Source organism: Stylophora pistillata, chromosome 10, assembly GCF_964205215.1.
Source record: "Stylophora pistillata chromosome 10, jaStyPist1.2, whole genome shotgun sequence".
Classification (NCBI taxonomy): Eukaryota; Metazoa; Cnidaria; class Anthozoa; order Scleractinia; family Pocilloporidae; genus Stylophora; species Stylophora pistillata.
In genome coordinates this window covers 22,142,000-22,161,461 of record NC_142528.1, presented here as the reverse complement: position 1 = coordinate 22,161,461, position 19,462 = coordinate 22,142,000, and the positions used below count along the sequence as shown (strand labels likewise).

At 38.1% G+C, this 19,462-nt stretch overlaps 2 protein-coding genes, 1 long non-coding RNA gene and 1 pseudogene across 3 annotated transcripts; 1 reads left to right on the top strand and 3 right to left on the bottom strand.

Annotated features, from left to right (window-relative positions):
• Nucleotides 1-758: 758 nt before the first annotated feature.
• On the bottom strand, nucleotides 759-6,488 carry LOC148722251 (uncharacterized). The gene is made up of 2 exons (XR_015992838.1): nucleotides 6,041-6,488; nucleotides 759-2,234 (listed from the first exon to the last, which is right to left on the bottom strand). It is a non-coding gene; the product is annotated as an uncharacterized LOC148722251 (long non-coding RNA).
• Nucleotides 6,489-7,599: 1,111 nt separating this feature from the next.
• Nucleotides 7,600-11,975, bottom strand: LOC111329943 (putative protein-lysine deacylase ABHD14B). The gene is made up of 2 exons (XM_022934707.2): nucleotides 10,805-11,975; nucleotides 7,600-8,325 (listed from the first exon to the last, which is right to left on the bottom strand). The coding sequence occupies exon 1, from the start codon at nucleotides 11,743-11,745 to the stop codon at nucleotides 10,969-10,971; it is 777 nt and encodes a 258-aa protein (XP_022790442.1). The 5' UTR covers nucleotides 11,746-11,975; the 3' UTR covers nucleotides 7,600-8,325; nucleotides 10,805-10,968.
• A 200-nt stretch (nucleotides 11,976-12,175) lies between these two features.
• LOC111329926 (putative protein-lysine deacylase ABHD14B pseudogene) lies at nucleotides 12,176-13,990 on the top strand (annotated as a pseudogene).
• A 242-nt stretch (nucleotides 13,991-14,232) lies between these two features.
• On the bottom strand, nucleotides 14,233-19,454 carry LOC111329925 (nuclear pore complex protein Nup50). The gene is made up of 6 exons (XM_022934693.2): nucleotides 19,321-19,454; nucleotides 18,994-19,040; nucleotides 18,525-18,567; nucleotides 17,345-17,873; nucleotides 16,545-16,635; nucleotides 14,233-15,113 (listed from the first exon to the last, which is right to left on the bottom strand). Exons 1-6 carry the CDS (start codon nucleotides 19,387-19,389, stop codon nucleotides 14,738-14,740), a joined length of 1,155 nt encoding a protein of 384 aa, XP_022790428.1. The 5' UTR covers nucleotides 19,390-19,454; the 3' UTR covers nucleotides 14,233-14,737.
• Nucleotides 19,455-19,462: the final 8 nt, after the last annotated feature.

The following is a 19,462-nucleotide window of genomic DNA, read 5'->3' as shown; positions in this document are numbered from 1 at the left end:
TCGCCACAAGTCTATAAGCCTAAATTAGACATTTGCCGATTATTTAAATTCTAACTTTGGCTGCTTCACTTTACAAAGCAACAAAGGTTTTAGAGTTAGAGTCGTGGTAAGTACGATATTCAATTGTTGATGTGCTGATGTGTTAGTGTGACATCCCATCAGTTTTATGATACATATTTTCACGCCTTTACAACCAGAGCTGCTCTTGCACAGACCATTCCCATACTTACTCATAAACTGATAAGTCATTAATTGCTGTAGAAGGACGTTGTTTTGATTAAATTCCCTCTATGTTGTAAAATGTTTTTCACTTCTTAGGGAGATAAATTATCTTGCGCATTAAAATCGTACTCCTGCCGTTTTGAGTCAAATTCGTGTCATCCAGACTAATCAGCGTTTGGATAACAATCGAAACACCTGTATGATTTAATCCAATAGACATGCCTTAGAATCTATGCACTTTTGAAAACGTCCCGAAAAGTTACGCGCAGGAAAGTTATCTTCGGCAAAATAGACGTCAAGATTTCAAAATATGGTAACCTTTGTTAGTGTTCCCGATGTAAAAAGTAAAGGTAAAAGAGGGGCATTCGAAATCGAAATGTAGTTTTCGATAAAAACGTTCATCACATGAGCAGGGATGATTCTCCTTCTCAGAAAATCTCCATTTGGGCACGTCTAATGTTGTTACATTGGCTGTTCTATAACTTAAGGTTTTTCAGTGTCGGTGGTTTTTAACGCAGAGTATATAAGATAAGCCGGATAAGATAAGACCTTTGTTTAAACACGATAATAATTAAAGCTAACAGCTTGAGGGGTCGTGTATTTAGTTTATACATTATTAAATAAGAAGAAGACTAGCTAAATAAGTAAAAAGCTAACATTAACATCTTAATCAAAAGTAGTGAAAGTCATCATTTTTATGGTGGACAGCTGAAGCTGAAGCAATATTAAATTTAAAATCTCTAAAATAAGGCTTTGTTTTAAAATTTCGAAACAGCTCATTTGGGTTTTTGTGCAAGATATTACGTTCAATTAAGTTAATAGTGTTCTAAGAGATTGCACCTCTATAGGCAAGGGAATCTTGTTGGAGAAAGAATAATCATATAATGTGATTCGTTGAATAAGATCATATGACACTCTCTTGGGAATTACACGTGCTCTTCTATTGCGTCATCTAACTATTAACCTCGCAGTTTCGTTGTTCATCAGTAAGTCGCTGTTGTAACCTTTCTTCGGATCGGAATAAAGATGTATTTCTTAATAAATCTTTCATAAACCTAGTATTAAATCTTAGAACTACGCAGTATTGTTAAGTTTCAAATCAATTCAAGGCGGGCAGATCTATTTAGTGTGATAAGTTTATTTTGTGGGATTAATTTATTTAGTACTTATCGGGAAGATGGAGAGCGATTGTTTTTCAGGTTCCTAAACAGCTTTTTTTTCTCTTTACCAATCGAACTTAATCTTTACACTTGTTAGTGTAGAGATTACTCTTTACTTACTACTTACTCTTTACTTATTACTTGTTAGTTTAAAGATTACTCTTTGGCTTATAAATCTTTTTTCCCTATCAAGTTTTCAGTTATTTCTCACAAAGCTATTTGCATTTATCTTTGGTTTTTTATTTTAGTTTCTTACCTTTGATTTCATTAATCACACAACAATAGTATCTAAGAGCTCACGCTTCTTTTTCAAAAGGTTAGTAGTGAAAAAATAAATTTAGAAAAATCTTTCCTCGCTTTACAACTGTTTTGAGCTCAACATTCAGTGGCAGAGGATTTAAACCTCGGCAAAGATTAATGTCTGATGTCTGCAAAATAACATTATTAACTCGACTCCAAGCCTTTGACCTCCATGATCTTTCTAAGTCTCTTTTCCAAATGTTACAAATATCACTAAAGATACTTTTAAAGAATGAAATAGACCACTTTCATAAATGGCTGCCGGATTAATATTCTTTTGTTTAAATTTAAATTAGCCCTACTGGCCTCGTTCTCCAGTACAAAATTCACAAGAATACATTATCTCAAGCGAGGCCAGTAGGGCTAATTTAAATTCAAACAAAAGAATATTCATACGGCAGCCATTTATGAAAGTGGTCTATGTTGCGTCAATTTAACAACGTCCAGCTGATAAGTTTCTTTATCCTCCAAAACTGTTGACTGAATAATATATTGATACTGCAGGGATAGGTTGCACATGAAACCGCAATTCTTTACTGTCAGCGTCTGAGACTGAAAGAGTAAAAGCACCCACACGATGAGTGAAAAGTACAAAGAAGCCATGTTTTTTTTATCTTAATTACGCGGAAGTTGGAAATGGAATAAAGATTTCTTTAAGGATTTCTGAACCGCGATTCTTTTCTACCAATGAGGCTGTTACTTTTTTTTCAAACTAGTTATTGTCTTTCATCTCTGTTTTGCAGGGAGAGCGTTATTTCAGTTTCTTACCCGCGGCTTTCTCAGTCATTTCTCAGTCGCGGAATACTAAACAAGATACACTTCCGTGTTCAACGGTAAGAGGCAAAAATAAAGACAAGATTACTTAACATTCCTTTCCCTACTTTTTTAAAAAAGTGTCCTCGCCTCCTCAAATCAGGCACAACAGAAATAAAAATTCAGAAAATTCTGACGTAAAAAGGAGCCATAGTGTTTTTCAATGAGCGCTGTGAGCAAAATGGAAAGTCATGTCGATACATCACAGACCAAGAGATTGTCAACTGCAGTATTTAATCTTATTATCCAGAGATCTTTTAGTTTTCAAAGGGAGCGGCTAAATATTTATTTCAGAAATCAGATTTTGCGCTAAAACTTTTAGGATTAAAACTTGCTAATGATAGAGATAACACCCTCTGAATGATGAGTCTGTTTACTCTCACCACTTGTTTGCTGTATGGTCATGATATTAATATTGTAAGGAGAAGTTACATGTTCATCTCTTTTATGATGCAGGAAAATGAGTGTTAATTTCAAAACGCATAACTCGTGTACTTTCCTTTTTATGTTTGTTCCGGCCTATTTTTAACAATTACTCCTTCGTTAGTTAATGATTATTACTTGATAACTTTGTTATTTCAATCAGTTTCATTTTAGCTCATGCACCTGCTGATTGCATTTGAATTTGTTTGTCTCATTTCGTTTTTTACCTTTGTTTTCATTAGTCACCATCAGGATCTGACAGAGGAGGGCAGGTTCTGTTTTCAAAGGTGAGCTGTTGGCTTTTTTTATTTTCTATATTTTTGTTGGTTCCTTAGTTTCGTTTTCTATGATTAAAATTTACATTATTGTTTAAAAAAAATAAAACATCTGGAGAAGTTAGTTTAATTTATGAGTTACTGAAGTAACGCGAATTTAGTCGAATAAAATGGAACAGGTTATGTTGGTTTCACACGCCCTCATCTACACCAACGTATTGAAGAACATAAAAACTCCTCTTCGTCAATTGGCAAACATTTTCGCGACAAACATTCTTTGACTCCAAAGGATCTTACAAAGAACTTTAGCACCTTAATGAAGTGCACGAACAAATTTGACTGTCTCGTCTATGAGATGTTTTTTATTCACAAGCTAAGATCTGCTCTCAATGTACAGTCTGATTCAATTGGTGCTAAGGTTTTTAATTAGCTATTTACTAGCACTTTCTTTGTAGTTTTGTTTGTTTACACCTGCAAAAGATTTTTTCTATTTCGCACATGTATATATACATATATTTACTGTATTTCATTCCATTCACTTGTCAATGATCGAAGCACGGTCGAAACGTCGTGTTTTACCGTTCATTTTTATCGTCAAAAGTTTTAAGAAACCCTTGCTTATAAGACTTTCAAATGAAAACTGTTGATATATATATATATAATGCTTCTTTCAGCGGGCAAGAAGGACTCGAAGAGGACAACAATGAGACAGAGAAGGAACAACTCGAGAAGGACAACAATGAGACAGAGAAGGAATAACTCGAGAAGGACAACAATGAGACAGAGAAGGAACAACTCGGGGAGGACAACAACAAGACAGAGAAGAAACAACTCGAGGAGGACAGCAATGAGAAAGAGAAGGAACAACTCGGGGAGTACAACAATGAGACAGAGAAGGAACAACTCGGGGAGGACAACAATGAGACAGAGAAGGAACTACTCGGGGAGGACAACAATGAGACAGAGAAGGAACAACTCGGGGAGGACAACAATGAGACAGAGAAGAAACAACTCGGGGAGGACAACAATGAGACAGAGAAGGATAAACTCGAGGAGCACAACAATGAGACAGAGAAGGAGCAACTCGAGAAGGACAACAATGAGACAGAGGAGGAACAACACGGGGAGGACAACAATGAGACAGAGAAGGAACAACTCGGGCAGGAAAACAATGAGACAGAGAAGGAACAACTCAGGGAGGACAACAATGAGACAGAGAAGGAGCTACTTGGGAGGAAAACAGTGAGATAAAGGAGGAACAACTCGGGGAGGACAACAGTGAGACAGAAAAGGAGCTACTCGGGGAGGACAACAATGAGACAGAGAAGGGGCAACTCGGGCAGGAAAACAATGAGACAGAGAGGGAACAACCCAGGGAGGACAACAATGAGACAGAGAAGGAGCTACTCGGGGAGGACGGCAGTGAGATAAAGGAGAAACAACTCGGGGAGGACGATAATGAGACAGAGAAGGAGCAACTCAAGGCGGACAACAATGAGACAGAGGAGGAACAACTCTGGGAGGACAACAGTGAGACAGATGAGGAACAACACGGGAAAGACAACAATGAGACAGAGAAGAAATAACTCGGGGAGGACAACAATGAGACACAGGAGGAACAACACGGGGAGGACAACAATGAGACAGAGAAGAAATAACTCGGGGAGGACAACAATGAGACAGAGAAGGAACAACTCGGGGAGGACAACAATGAGACAGAGAAGAAACAACTCGGGGAGGACAACAATGAGACAGAGAAGGATAAACTCGAGGAGCACAACAATGAGACAGAGAAGGAACAACTCGAGGAGGACAACAGTGAGACAGAGGAGGAACAACTCGAGGAGGACAACAATGAGACAGAGAAGAAACAACTCGGGGAGGACAACAATGAGACAGGGGAGGAACAACTCGGGGAGCACAACAATGAGACAGAGAAGGAACAACTCGGGGAGCACAACAATGAGACAGAGAAGGAGCAACTCGAGGAGGACAACAATGAGACAGAGAAGGAACACCTGGTGGAGGACAACAATGAGACAGAGAAGGAACAACTCGGGGAGGACAACAATGAGACAGAGATGCAACAGACTGACAATTGATCCTACACAAAGATTCTTCTTCCTGCCATTAACATAAAACTGGTACACTGGTATTCTTTGTTTAGAGCTATTTAGTTTTTTCAAAAAGTAAGTAGTACGTTTTTGGATGCTTTGTAAACATTGCGGAATTGATAGCGAGAGATGAAGAAACCTGAAATTCATTATTATTAATTATATCAATAGCGAACTAAAATATTTTGGATTGGGAAGCTTGAACGCAAGAAATGAGCTAAATATTTCAAAATGTGAGAGGCAAAAATCAAATTTAATCTTTGATTTCAACCACCATGATCTGGTTTTCAGTTCTTCTCTAGCATGCGGACGTGATCATCAAACAGTAATAGACTCAGGCGACAAAAAAACACGTTTTAACTTTGAAAAGATACAAAGAAATACCTGCCAACCTTTCTTATCTCGATAAATCTCGGCCTAAATCGACGAGGCTCTCGCGAAGGCCATAAACCATTACTGTAATATTCCTAGAAGCCACGAAGTTCAATAACTCGAACAACACACCCTTCGAACTTTCGCTCTTTTTCACATACATGCACATTCTCTCGGTCATCTGATTATAGTCCCGGATGTCCACAGGACACTTACCAGATGAGTCTAAAATTTCCAGAAACGTCTCTCTTTGTGCACTGTACCCTATTTACGTGACTTCGTTGGCAAGAAACAATATTTAAACGCTGTGACTGGTGCGAGATATCCAAACGCTGTGATATGACTGGTGCATGATACATACCCTAATGCGGTAATCTGATTGGTGCATGATACACACCCTAATGTGGCGATCTGACTGGTGAGCAAAATACCACTCTATACCTAAAAATTAACCCAAAAAGGAGACTGTTCAGATTTCGAATTCCAATGTTGCATAAACTGGGAATTTAAAAGAACTGGTCAGAAGGCATGGCTATATGCTCGGTTTGCTTGTGAAAAGTTTCTGAGTGTCCTTCTTATCACTAGGATTATGTGAAGGTGTAGTCTGATCGTCCGGGTGAGTGTAGTCCTGAGAAGGACTGTTGTCGGTGGTAGTGACTGACGTTTCGACAACCTGTGCGGAAGTCATCATCAGAGTCAAGTGAATGATTGTTGTCAGTAGAATGTTCTTATTCCAGTTCCTGTGAAATGATCGGTTGGTTTTGCCGTGATGTTATTGGCTGTAAGACTCAAGTGACGTAAGTCATCCACTTGAGAAAGAGAAGAAAGAGTTATCTCGAGCCTCGAGACAAATATTTCATCCCTTTCTCAATTGGACGCTAAAGCTTGAAAGTTAACCTTTTTCTCACTCTTTACTATACACAGGGAACTTGTGACGTACATGATCCTAGTGCAGTAAATGGTTTGAACCCGGGGGTAACATGTGAAGGTGTAGCTGTAAGACTCAAGTGACGTAAGTCGGTCGTGATTGGTCTGTTTCGATCTGTCGGTAAAGTTAGCTCGTTCTTTTTCGGTCGTTTGTGACGTTTATGTCGTGAATGAGTCGTTTGTATGGACCGAAAAAGAACGACCTAACTTTACCGACAGATCGAAACAGACCAATCACGACCGACTTACGTCACTTGAGTCTTACAGCTACACCTTCACATGTTACCCCCGGGTTCAAACCATTTACTGCACTAGGATCATGTACGTCACAAGTTCCCTGTGTATAGTAAAGAGTGAGAAAAAGGTTAACTTTCAAGCTTTAGCGTCCAATTGAGAAAGGGATGAAATATTTGTCTCGAGGCTCGAGATAACTCTTTCTTCTCTTTCTCAAGTGGATGCTCAAGATTGAAACTTAACCTATCTCTCCCTCTTGAATCAAATCAAATGTACTGTTGTTTAACAGAGTCGTTCTCTTTGCATGGGTGAGATGGGACATATTTTGACAGGGAGGGTTGAAATTTTTTTAGGCAGAGAACCCCTCATCAAAATTTAGAAAATCAATTCACAGTTCAATAATTATCTCATAAAAGCCTCAAAGTACCGTTACTTTATAATCAAATTTTTAATGGTTATCAAATTCAATTGTAATCGAGTCAATCAAATTTGCTCAGTGACCCTCTTTACTTGACAAGGAATAAATTAACAATCATCGTTTAGGCAGACATTACCTGCTCACACATGAATTTATTCTAAAGGGCATGCAGGGATTTTTCTCACTTTTTGGGAAACCAGATTCTGCTAAGTAAGAATTTAGTAAGGCAACCTTTGTTTGATGTCTGTATCTGTCTATCTTATTGAGGATTTTTATCAGGAGGTCTTCTTTGAAAAATATTTTAACTTAATAACATGATAATATTAAATAGTAAACTTGGAAGAAGAAAAATGATGAATTTATGTGAATAGTTGTTGGCATAAACCACTGAAATAGCAACCTGATCACCTCTGATCTGATTTGAGGTCAAATATACAAGTATTTATTCTCTGCCCCAGGATCTAGTGCCTATTACTCATGTCAGAGTAGGTCTGTATTAGAGAGATTAATTCAAACCTACTCAAGACTAACCAACAAGGAATTCCTCCTAACAACACTGTACATTTTCAACCAGAAAAATAATGAGAAGGGAAAAATCAACAAGAGGAAATTGCTTGATTTAACATCAAATTCTCAGAACTAGAATCATCAGAAACATGTGGTGAACAGTATAAAGACTAAATATTTAGATCTTGGGAGTGAAAGGGTCAGCAGAAATTGTTGAGATATTGGTAAATTGAGAATCATTATAAGATATGATATGAATCTTTAAAAGTACTCTGGAAACTGTGCTTTGTTTTCACTTCCTAATCACAAATATTGCAATGAATAAATTATCAATAAAATCATCATCATTACTTTACCGCTCCTTTGCTATAACAGGTTTCTGTTAGAGCATTTTATAATATAAGTGAACAAAGTACTCATTGTCTACTTGGTCAATTACCATAAGTTTCCAAGCGGAAGCTTTATCAGGTTGTAGAGCCCTCATGTATCTAGGTATGTCATAATTATCCATTTTTCCAGACTCAATAACATTATAAAGGTACTCGGGATGTTGGGAAAACCTGAGGAAAGATTAGAAATCACAAACCAAGGTGAATGCTCTCCCAACATCCAGCATGGCATTATCAAGTTATACAGCCCAGAAAAGTGTGTTCTACTGCTTAATTGTAGTTAAATTTTTCACCTCTCTAATACAGAGTTCACCTCTTTAATACGAACACAAAGGGGACAGAAGAGAGTTTTCATAGAAGTAACATGTCTGTTCAAACCCTTTACACTCAAAAGTGACTGGCATCTAATTTCTCCTTACTGTTATACAGCTTTATAATTCATCACAATCAAGATAATAGAGGATATGATTGCCAACTTAAGAAGCTTTGATCATTAAATGAATTCTCCTTGGCAGTACCAGAGGAAATGTATAGGGAGGGGTATTACGAATATGAATACTGATATTAGGGTGTAAAGGGTTAAAGAAGTCAGTTCACTGACATAATTTTAAGACTCGACTGGTATCTAGTGGAGATAATGACAAAGAAAACCTAAATTAATCACTATTTATAACATATATAACCAAAGTAAAGCATACACTCTGATTGGTTAATTCAGTGTCCACCACTTGCTCATGGGTGTACATTTCTAATGTGAGCAAATACAAAGACTAGTTTTCTGCACGTGCTTGTTTTTTCTGGTCACGTAAGATTTGTTAAATACAAGAAAACTCTTTTGGGGTGATGTATCATTATGTGACGTTATAAAAGAAATGGTAAACACCACAATGTACATTATTGAGTTATGGATCACTTGGGAGGTTTGCTAAGCACTCAAAAAGCTAGAGTCACTCTTGGCTATTGCCTCGCGCAACTCTTGCACTTCTTTTGTGCTTAGCAACCTTCCATGTGCATCCACAACTCAATAGTGTACGCTGTGGTATTTACCATTATTTTGTTAATTAGTATCAAGATATTGCCTTAAAAAAATAAGGAAAATCAAATAGAACTCCAAAGACCATATTGTCACAAGAGGAAAAAAATATCTTCAGATGTTTCAAGTCAACAGCTAAGAAGAAGAATGATGAATCTATGTTAAAAGTTCATCACTATAGACCAAATTAGCACGATAATCATCATACCCTCCATGATAAAGAGGTCAAATTTAAACATATTTGAGATAGAATAAATATATGAAAATCATATATTGAACTGCGGTATTTGATACGTATGATGCACGATCCTCGCAGTAGATAGCGCTATTTAAGCAATAGCGAAATTCAGACCTGAAAAAAATCAGGCCTGTACGGGACTCGAGCCACTGACCTCTGCGATACTAGTGCAGCGCTCTAACCAATTGAGCTAACAAGCCAACTGAGAGCAGGCCGTTAAGTTGATTCGTAATGAACCCGTGAAAGTGATAAATGAGATAGAATAAATATATGAAAATCATATATTGAACTGCGGTATTTGATACGTATGATGCACGATCCTCGCAGTAGATAGCGCTATTTAAGCAATAGCGAAATTCAGACCTGAAAAAAATCAGGCCTGTACGGGACTCGAACCACTGACCTCTGCGATACTAGTGCAGCGCTGCACTAGTATCGCAGAGGTCAGTGGTTCAAGTCCCGTACAGGCCTGATTTTTTTCAGGTCTGAATTTCGCTATTGCTTAAATAGCGCTATCTACTGCGAGGATCGTGCATCATACGTATTAAACATATTTGTTTGCTGGGTTAAGATTTCAGGTCCACTGTTCATGTAAGAGAGAGTCTGTTTTAGAAAGATTTTTCAAAAAAAAATACCCAGGTATATTTAAGAATTCCCTTATGGTATAGAGAACTTTTAGTAACAGAGGTATCCAAATCAGAGAGGTGTTTGTAGAGATAGGTTTGCCTACCCTAGATTTTTTCAAAGTGCAAAATGCTATTTTTATCCTAAAAAATACCTGTAAAATTCCAAAGCCTAGTTCACATATGACACAAATGCAAGTGCATGACCACACATCAAACACAAGTGCAAGGAAGGTAAGATACCAAGCTGTAGCAGAAGTGTTTTAGCAGACAAGGTTGTAGCCTTGGCTGCAAAAAGTTTACTTTTCCTGCTTTTTGCACACAGACTGTTTAAGAGAAGTGCAAAACACAGTCATGTCTAGAAGAGCTGGGAGCATGTGGGTTAGGTCAAGATTTTCTTCCATAGTCCCAATTCTTTCGCAAATTCAGTCAATGCAAGACCTCTTTCGAGTTTGTCTTTGAAATTGGTGCAACATTTGACATACAGTACAGGATACTTTGAACCTGACCGCTCTCTCTGTCAACTTCTTGTCTGAAATGAAAGCCGTCATCTTGCTTTTAAGGTAACTAGCTGTGATGGCATGGAACCTGTGTCTTCTTTTACCTTGCATTTTCATGTCCCAGTTTACACAAGTACAATGCATAAGCAAGTGCAAATGCATTAACAAGAGAATGAAATTTTTTCCACTTCCTGCATCCAGGCTTGTGCTTGTGAAAGCATTTGCATTACTATAGCTCACACATGTATTTTCTCACCTTTACATCCTAATCTGCTCTTGAATCTGTGTCATACATGTGAAACAGGCTCTGGGTCCTATAGGTGATTTTTCGGTCCGTTAGATGATGTTCCTTCCCCCCCCAATATAAATTGCCTCCAACAAAGTAACGGGGGAGGGAATCCGTCTTAGTGGAGGTTACATTTACAACCTTCTCAGGAAAGTAAGGATTTTTTCATGGAATTCTTCCGGATTTGCAAAATAGCAAGCGTGTCCCGCGCTTTTCATCATGTGAACGACACTATTTGGAATGTTTCTGAGTCTTCGCAAGGACGAAACTCCGAGAGCTGAGTCGTTTTCGCCATAAATAACAAGAGTGGGTAGTTGAAGTTCCTTATAGTCCGATTCTTCAAATTTATCGGTGCCAACTGGGGCGACAGGAACATATCCTCGCAAATGCTTCCCTTGATCACCTTCGAAAATAAACGGTAGTGCATATGATCCGCTCATTGAGGGTGAAACCAGAACAGGTCGATCAATTTTCAGTTTCTCCATAAACTTTTTTAGGAACGCACTTCGTTCTTCAGAGGTTCTTGGTTGTTCGGCATCTTTAGATTTCACATAACCAGGCAAATCAACAGCCACTACTCTGTAATCATGCGCGGCTAGGAACTTTAAAGTGCCAAGATCATCCCACGTTTGCGAAGAAAACTTCTGTCCGTGTAGAAACAACACAGTGAAACGTCCGCCGTTCGCGGGAACATCTTCGCGATAAAATATTCCATTGTCTTTTCCTTCCCATTCGAGGTACCCACGATGCTCCATTGCGCTCGGCGTTGATAAATAGTACACTAAAACTACCGCAAAGGCCAAAAAAATTCCAATAATTACTCTCCAATTGATTCTGAAGGAAGAAAGTCTTCCCCGACTCATGTGGTCCGTTGGTTTTGTAGCTAACGGGACGAGAAGTGCACTAGACATCCCGAAGGCATTCGAGTGTGACGCTCGACATTTACTGCTTTTGAGACCTTTTGACAATACTCACCCCCGTACAGTTCTATCTACTCCCCCCCGTTCTTCTATCTGTTCCATCTCACAAATGTTCGTTAATGCCAATTTCTTGCGTTTGATGCAGTTTGAATTAATTGTGCTCAACTTGTTTGGAGAAACAGAACACCTGCTCTATTTTAATTCATATGCTTTTTGATTTCACTCTTGTTGTCATGATTCAAGATTCGACTTAAAAAGGTAATAAAATAAGAATATTTATTAAGACAATGTTTACCACATTCAAATGTATTCAGCTGTTTTAAAAGAAGATGTTAGTTTTTCTTCTTGTTATGATAGATCGGGAGGGGAGTGGGGGGGGGGGGGTGGGGTTGTTCATTGGAAGTCTCCGGCCTTCGATGGCACTTATTTTTATGGTGTAATAAAAAGTCGTTTGTCTTTTAAGCACTTCAAATAATCACTAGTATAGTATGAGCCGTTGGGCTAATGGAAGTTTTGGGAGACTAAAAAATCTTGGAAACACATTGGTGTCCAGGCTCACCATAATTCAACGGTCAAAATGGCGAATTTGGCTTTCAATGTGAATGTGAGATGGAACGTTCTTATCGCCCTGCTGGTTATTTTCTCTGTTGTATTTTTCCTGTATTATTCTTCTCCTTGGAAGACTTGGGCTAAGTTGAAAGCTAAAGCACAGGTAGAAGAGAGTGCTGTTGTCAAATATTTTATGTGGAACACAAAGGATCGAATATACTACAAAGAAGTCGTACCTCGGGTATCAGAAAACACCCGATTCACAGTAATACTGCTGCATGGACAGATGTTCACGTCCGAAAATTGGGATAACATCGGAACTTTGAAGGCGTTAGCTGCTAAAGGTTACAAAGCTATCGCTGTGGATTTGCCAGGACACGGTCACTCAGAATCTGTAAAGGCACCTTCAGATGAGGACGAAAAAATAAATTTTGTGTCCAGTTTGATAGAGAAGCTTCATGCAGACAGGCCAGTTTTAGTGGCACCTTCGATGAGCGGTTCGTACGTGTTGCCGGCGTTAATGGACGGAGACCTCAGAAAAAGTTTAAGAGGCTTTATTTCAGTGGCACCAGGAGCTGTTGCTAAGTTTAAAGGGGAAGAGCTTAAGCGGCTGAATCTTCCAACTCTGATAGTATATGGCGAGTTGGACAAACACTTTACACCGTTTGTTCCATTAATGAAGAACATTCCTGAAAGTGAAGTTTTTATGATGAAGAATGCAAAGCATTCATGTTACCTTGACTACCCAGAGGAATTCAATGCAAGGGTGATTGTATTTCTAGACAAGCTGTAGAATCGGACGAGAAGATGAGAGTTGATGTTCTGTAAGGGGGGCATCTTGAAGTGACAGGGTTGATCGTTGAAAATTTTGAAAGTAGTGTATCCTAGCAGTAGTTTGACCAAGCACTGGTTTATAACTGAATAAGCTTCAGTCTCTAGATAGGTATGCCAATGCCAGAGGTGCCACATATCTGATAAAGGAAGAATGCTCGAAACTCTTACACAAATTCTTAAACTGCTTTCGGCACCCCTTTCAAATCAATGATTTTTCTGATGTTCGGCTTGTTCTTGCTGGGGACTAACATGGCATTAAGTGGACTGTTGCAAAGGAAGCTGTCTTTTAAATTCATTGAGAAGTGATAGATTGCTTCATACCCCCCCTCCCCTCAATATTTTTGTTTCATTCAAATAGTAGGCACACCAGAGGACTAAATCCTAAGAAGCAGTTGCAGGTTCCCTGGTGTCAGTTACCTTAACCCTTTCATTCCCAAGATCTTGTTAGTAATTCTCCTTACTGTCTGCTATACATTCTTTTGATGTTAGTGGGAGAATTTGTTATTGGATAAACTATTAATCTCTTTATTCTCATCATGTCTACTCAATGATCAATTAGAAGTTAATTTAGGTATATAAACCTCTTAAAATTCAGAAAAGCTGATGATTTTAGCATTGATAAAGAGCATTAGAATCAGGCAATATATTAGATAAACCAGTGACAGATCCAACAAAATTATGAACACAACCAAACTATGCCAAGGAATTGTAATACTGTCTACATTGTATATCACCATTTTTGAATACCCACCTCTACTGCTAACACTGATTACTATTTCAGTTATATTTATAAACTCATCTTACAAGAATTGTACAGACAAGAGTAAGAGTAAAGAGAGTAAGATTTTCACTTCTTTACCCCTTGGAATTTTCCTATGCCTGGCTTGCATTGGCAAACTGACATCAATTGTTAGCTAACTTGCATTGCCAAGGCTCAGCAATAACTTGTTTCTTGCCAAGCCAACCAACTCTTTTCAAGAAACAAATTACTTTGTTCAGAAACTAGAATTATAGATGCTGGAAATATAGGGGTGCCTGTTTTTGGAGCATTTACCAATGTCAAATGTAGTTACAAAACATTGAAAAAACATAAAATCATCAAAATGCTCAGTTTATTCTTAATTAAAATACATACTTCAAGGAGGATGAAATTAACATGTTAATGAAAATGTGCTTGGACTATAAAAGATTCTTTTCAACAACTTCATCAGGTTCACTTACATGAAAACAAAATAAAGGCACTTTTAAATGCGCTCAAATTAATGCACAGCAAAGAAGTAAAATTTTAAATAAAATGGTAGCTTGCTCAGACACTAAGTACTTACACCAATAATTATAGTATGTTTTCTAAATATTGATGATTAAAAAAAACTGGAAAGTGAAATTGACTGTAGGTTACTCAAAATAAATGAGAAGATACTTAAGTTTCATTTTTGCTCTCCATTGTGACTCCCTTTAAAATTAACAATTTCATTTACATCCTGTTCTGCAACTTAAGACAAGCTCTTGCCTAAGGCACTCATCTAGCTACGCCAAGTGTACTTAAAATGTTTTAAAAGTTTACAATAGCTTTTAACACTGTAAAAAAAAATACGCCTTGTTAATTTACTTCAGTTTTGTTTGTCTCCATTTGTTTGAAAAGTTCATCTGCATCTTCACTCGTTTTTACTCTAATTAAATATGTTGCTGGTTTGCTGTTGTCTCCTTCAGCAGGCTTAGAGAAGAGTGGAGGATTTGGAACTGATAATAACATTAGATTGTTCTTTCCTGATCTAGTAATGGGTGTGTTTTCTGCCAGATAGACGTTCAACACAATTTTCCCAAGAGCTGTATCATTCCGCACCAGCACTTGAGTTTTTCCTTCAAGTTTCTTCAAGTTCAGCATTCCAATTCCCAGTTCAACCCAAGATGATCCACGCTTAAAAAATAGTTTGCACCTGATGGAATGAAAAGCTCCTTCTTCAGCCACCACAACACTGAAATAAAATGTTAAAAAAAAAATAACTCATTATTAATCAGGGGTAATGTCTGTATGATGAAATCCACATTTAGATAAACAATATATATCAACAAAACAAAAACCTTCACTACTCAAAAGAAACTTGTATAAAACAGATATGGTATGATAAATATGCATTATTGGCCATGCAAGAGGTAAAGGTGGCTGGATATTGGCCTGGTTCTTTTTTTTTTGTCTCAGTCCATTGAAAGATGAAACAATTGAAAAAATCCGAGCCCCAGATGGGACTTGAACCCACGACCCTCCGTGATCTAGTCGGATGCTCTAACCACTGAGCTACTGGAGACTCTATGGTGAGCAAGGGTCAATTTGTGGGCCTCGACTGGAACCGCATTGCGCGGTTACACAGCCAAGTATTGGTAAGCACCTGTGAAAACTCACTAACAGCATCACACTGTCACATTAAGGCATATCAAGATGCGGCCAACCAACCTCCAAAGTGAGCATGTAAAGATGAAACAATCAGTCCATTGAGGCAAAAAAAAAAAAGCAGGCTAAAATTCCGTCATCTTGACTGAACATGCTTAGTCAATAAAGGATTTATTATATATATAAAAAAAAGATTTCACCTTATTAAGAATTGAGAATGACTTTTTTATTTAGTGAGACAAGACAGGAGGTCAATTGTTTTTGGAGCACAAAGCCATTTATGTTTTCTTTATTGCCAATGTCCTACTGCTTTTTCCAACTCCATCACTGACGTTGTTGAAAAATTATGAACTTTTTCTGTAAGTTCCCTAGTACTTGTGCAGGACTAAATCTGGTAATCCCAAGCAGGCAGGATGGGCCCATCTTCCCTGATTGGGTAGCCAATCAGAACACAGGATTTTCCTCATGTAGAGGTGGATTTCTTCTGGAATATTCAAGCTCACAGAATGAGTGGGATATTGAGTTAAACATAATTATGTAAAACACCAAAGGCCTTTACTGACAAGAAAAGTCATCTTTATCACTTGATTGAGAATGGTGAACATTCATCAACCTGAGAGTGTCAAGAGAGGAGAGTGACATGTCAGCAGTGGATAGGTAATATTAAACACACATTAAAACTTATTGCAATTTTATACATTTGCAATATAGGATTTCTCAGGGCCGGATATCCTGGTTAAATACCACAATTATTCTTGTAACCATCTATACCAAATCACACACTTAATGACTCTCTTGGAGTCCCATTAGGGTTTCATAGTATCATGGGAAACACCAGCCTGTCACCAAACAGACAAAAAAACACCTTGTGAAAAGAAGAACATTGCCAGGACAAAGAAAGAAAAAAATTTTACTTCACTCTGAGTGAAAAAAAAAAAGAAAAGAAAGATGTTTATCCTCTGCGGTTTATGATATATGGCTGGCTATCCTCAGGCTGGGGATGCACAATAATAACCACCTTTTTGGTTTAGGAACTTCCTCCTCAGCATTTTCTTCTCCTGATGTTCCAGGCTGACTCTCTGCACCACTTGTCTCTGAGCTTGGAGCTTCTACAGTTAAACATCAGAAAACCTCTAGAGTTAGTTACACAATAACATTGGCATTGTCAAGAGGGTAGACAGCTCTCAGCCAACTAAAATACTTCTGAACTAAAGCAATCTTGAGTCCCCAAGGTAAAGGATATATTCATGCACATGCCTGAATAAACGCACATGGAGCAGAGGAGTTCAAATTTGATTTCCAGTAAATCAATTGCAGCTCCGACGAAGGGCTAACGCTCAAAACATCAGCTTTTGTAATCGTTACGGTGGCCAATTTACCATTTCAACTTTGTTGATATATCCAAATTGCAGCAAGACTTTATCTTATTTATTGACTTTTGATTTATACAATTCCAATGAGATCCTGCTCAAATCTAATCTGTGCCAATGATGAACAGGATAAAGGATCACTGTTGGCTACAGAGTGAAATGAATCGTATATGTGCACGATCCTTCGCAGTAAAGCACTATTTAAGCAATAGTGAAAATCAGACCTGAAAAAAATTCAGGCCTGTACGGGATTCGAACCACTGACCTCTTCGATACTAGTGCAGCGCTCTACCAATTGAGCTAACAAGCCAACTGGGAGCAGGCCATCAAGTTGTTTGGTGAAGCAGAAGAGATAGTGACTAATTAAAAAAGCATTTATAGATCCCCTGTTCCCTCCTTATTGCACAAATCCATTGTAAAAAGATTAAGTAAAAGAAATCACACTCACCTGTATTTAAAGGCTTTACATTGTCTTCTTGTGTTTCCAGTGATGTTTGGGAGGGAGGAGTACTAAATAATGAAAATGAACTTGTTGCAGGTTGAGAGGATGTGCTGAATGTCACTGATTTAGTTGATGATGAATTTGCCACAGCTGTTGTTGAATTTGAAAACTTTGAGTCAATGTTCTTCATGTGTTGCTTATAATCATCAAAAATTGGAGATAAATCAACATAAGGATTTGTGGTAATGTGCTTTTGAATCCAGGCGACAACGCTTTCATTGAGGGCCTTAAGATTATCCTCATAAGAGCTCCCCTGAGCTTTTGACTCCTTGGATGAATTAGATTTGAAGCCATTTTCATTGCTGGATGAAGCTTCAGTTGTTGGCTTGTTTAAACCATTGAACATGTTTTTGGGACCTGATGCCAGACTGAAGAATCCTGCCAGTGGTTTGGTGGAGGGTGTGCTTGTTCCAAAAGCTGTAGCATTGTTATTTAAACTGCCAAAACCAGAGAATCCTTGGAAAACCCCTCCACCCTGAATGAAACAAGAACAATACATTTTTGTCCCTTTGGCACAATGACCATGGTTGAGAGATCACTCTCAGGGTAAACAGCATGTTAAGAAAACAAATTTGATAAAGGGAGCAGGGTATCAGCTTAACTTGCTGCAGGTAATGACCAGCTATAACCTAACAACACAATTGTTACAATCACCTACTCTGAATAACGAGCCTCCTGTTCCTTGTGGCTCAGTTTTCTGCATGGAAGCATGACATATATCTTATTAAAAAGACCGAGGGCCGATATTCTTCCAGTACGGTCCTGAGCAAGCTTGGTTAATCAGAGATTTATTATATGACTGAAGTTCAAAGGGACACAAGTGCGGTATCATTCGCGACCATTCAGGACAGTGCCCGGTCCAATACTGAGAGAATATTGACCAGCAATAGAGCATTTTGATTGGTTGATTTTAGTTATTGGCCCTCTGAATGCCCGAGTCGTGTAATAAAGTCCTGTTACTCAAAATCTTTTTGATAACACTCTTTTTGCACTACAATTTATTGTTCTGGACTAACTTAAGTATACCTTTCAGGACCACTTTCAATCCATGCACAGACTGTCCTCTAATTCAGTAAAGAGTTCAGCAGAGACACTCAGAAAAATCTACTGTTAAAAGACCAAGTACCTGACTATCTGTGGTGTTCACACGTCGTTTAGCCTTGATTATTCTGATGACAAAACAATGATAAGGACCAATGTAAAATTAAGTGTATATTGACATACCGCAAGCTTGGGTAAAAACAGCTTTCACTAGCCTGTTTTACAACTTAAACGCTAACATCAGTTTACTCATTCTCTAGAACTATTGTTCTCTGTACATTTCCAAAGGTGCTGACAAGGATAATTTTTTTCAAATCAAGAGTTTCTTCCGTTGAAAATTGTTTCCTTTATTCTCATGACCTTAATGTGTGATTCAGGGGTGATATTGTAAGGAGAAATTAGATGCTGGTCACTCCTAAGGGTCCAAGGTTATGGACAAGCAACAAGTTGGTGAGTGGTACAACACAACATGAAGGAAAAACTGACGTACATACAACAACAAAAATTATGGGCCGCTACTACACAACACAAGATGATATGTTATATTTACTCACTTTCTTTTGCTCAAATCCTCAGAAGTTGCAACTTTGAAATGACCAACCTGTGAAATAACCAACGTTTAAAATGAGCGTGCTTTTGTAATTTGACGTTCTTTGAGTGGTTAGGAAATTACGCGCCACGCTGGGAGCAAATCTCCATTTGAAATCGGTCCTTGGGCCAAAATAACAAACCTAAGCAATGAGAAATGTTAAAATAAACGGCTAAACTTCAGAATGCCCGGCCACTTCATTCTTCAAAGCCTCCCGACACATGTAAATGATGTGGACGGGTATTCTGAAGTTGTTCCAAATAAACATAGAAATGTAAAATAAAATAATCACTTCTTCTTCATCCTCTTCTTGGTCCCAGTTATCTTGAGTAAGCTCTTTATCCGCGCCTCTCTTCGCCATTTTGGTGCGCACCACACATGCGCATTTTGGCCGCAGTGAGAAGCACCCTTCATCCGGGATCTTGCTAGTACGC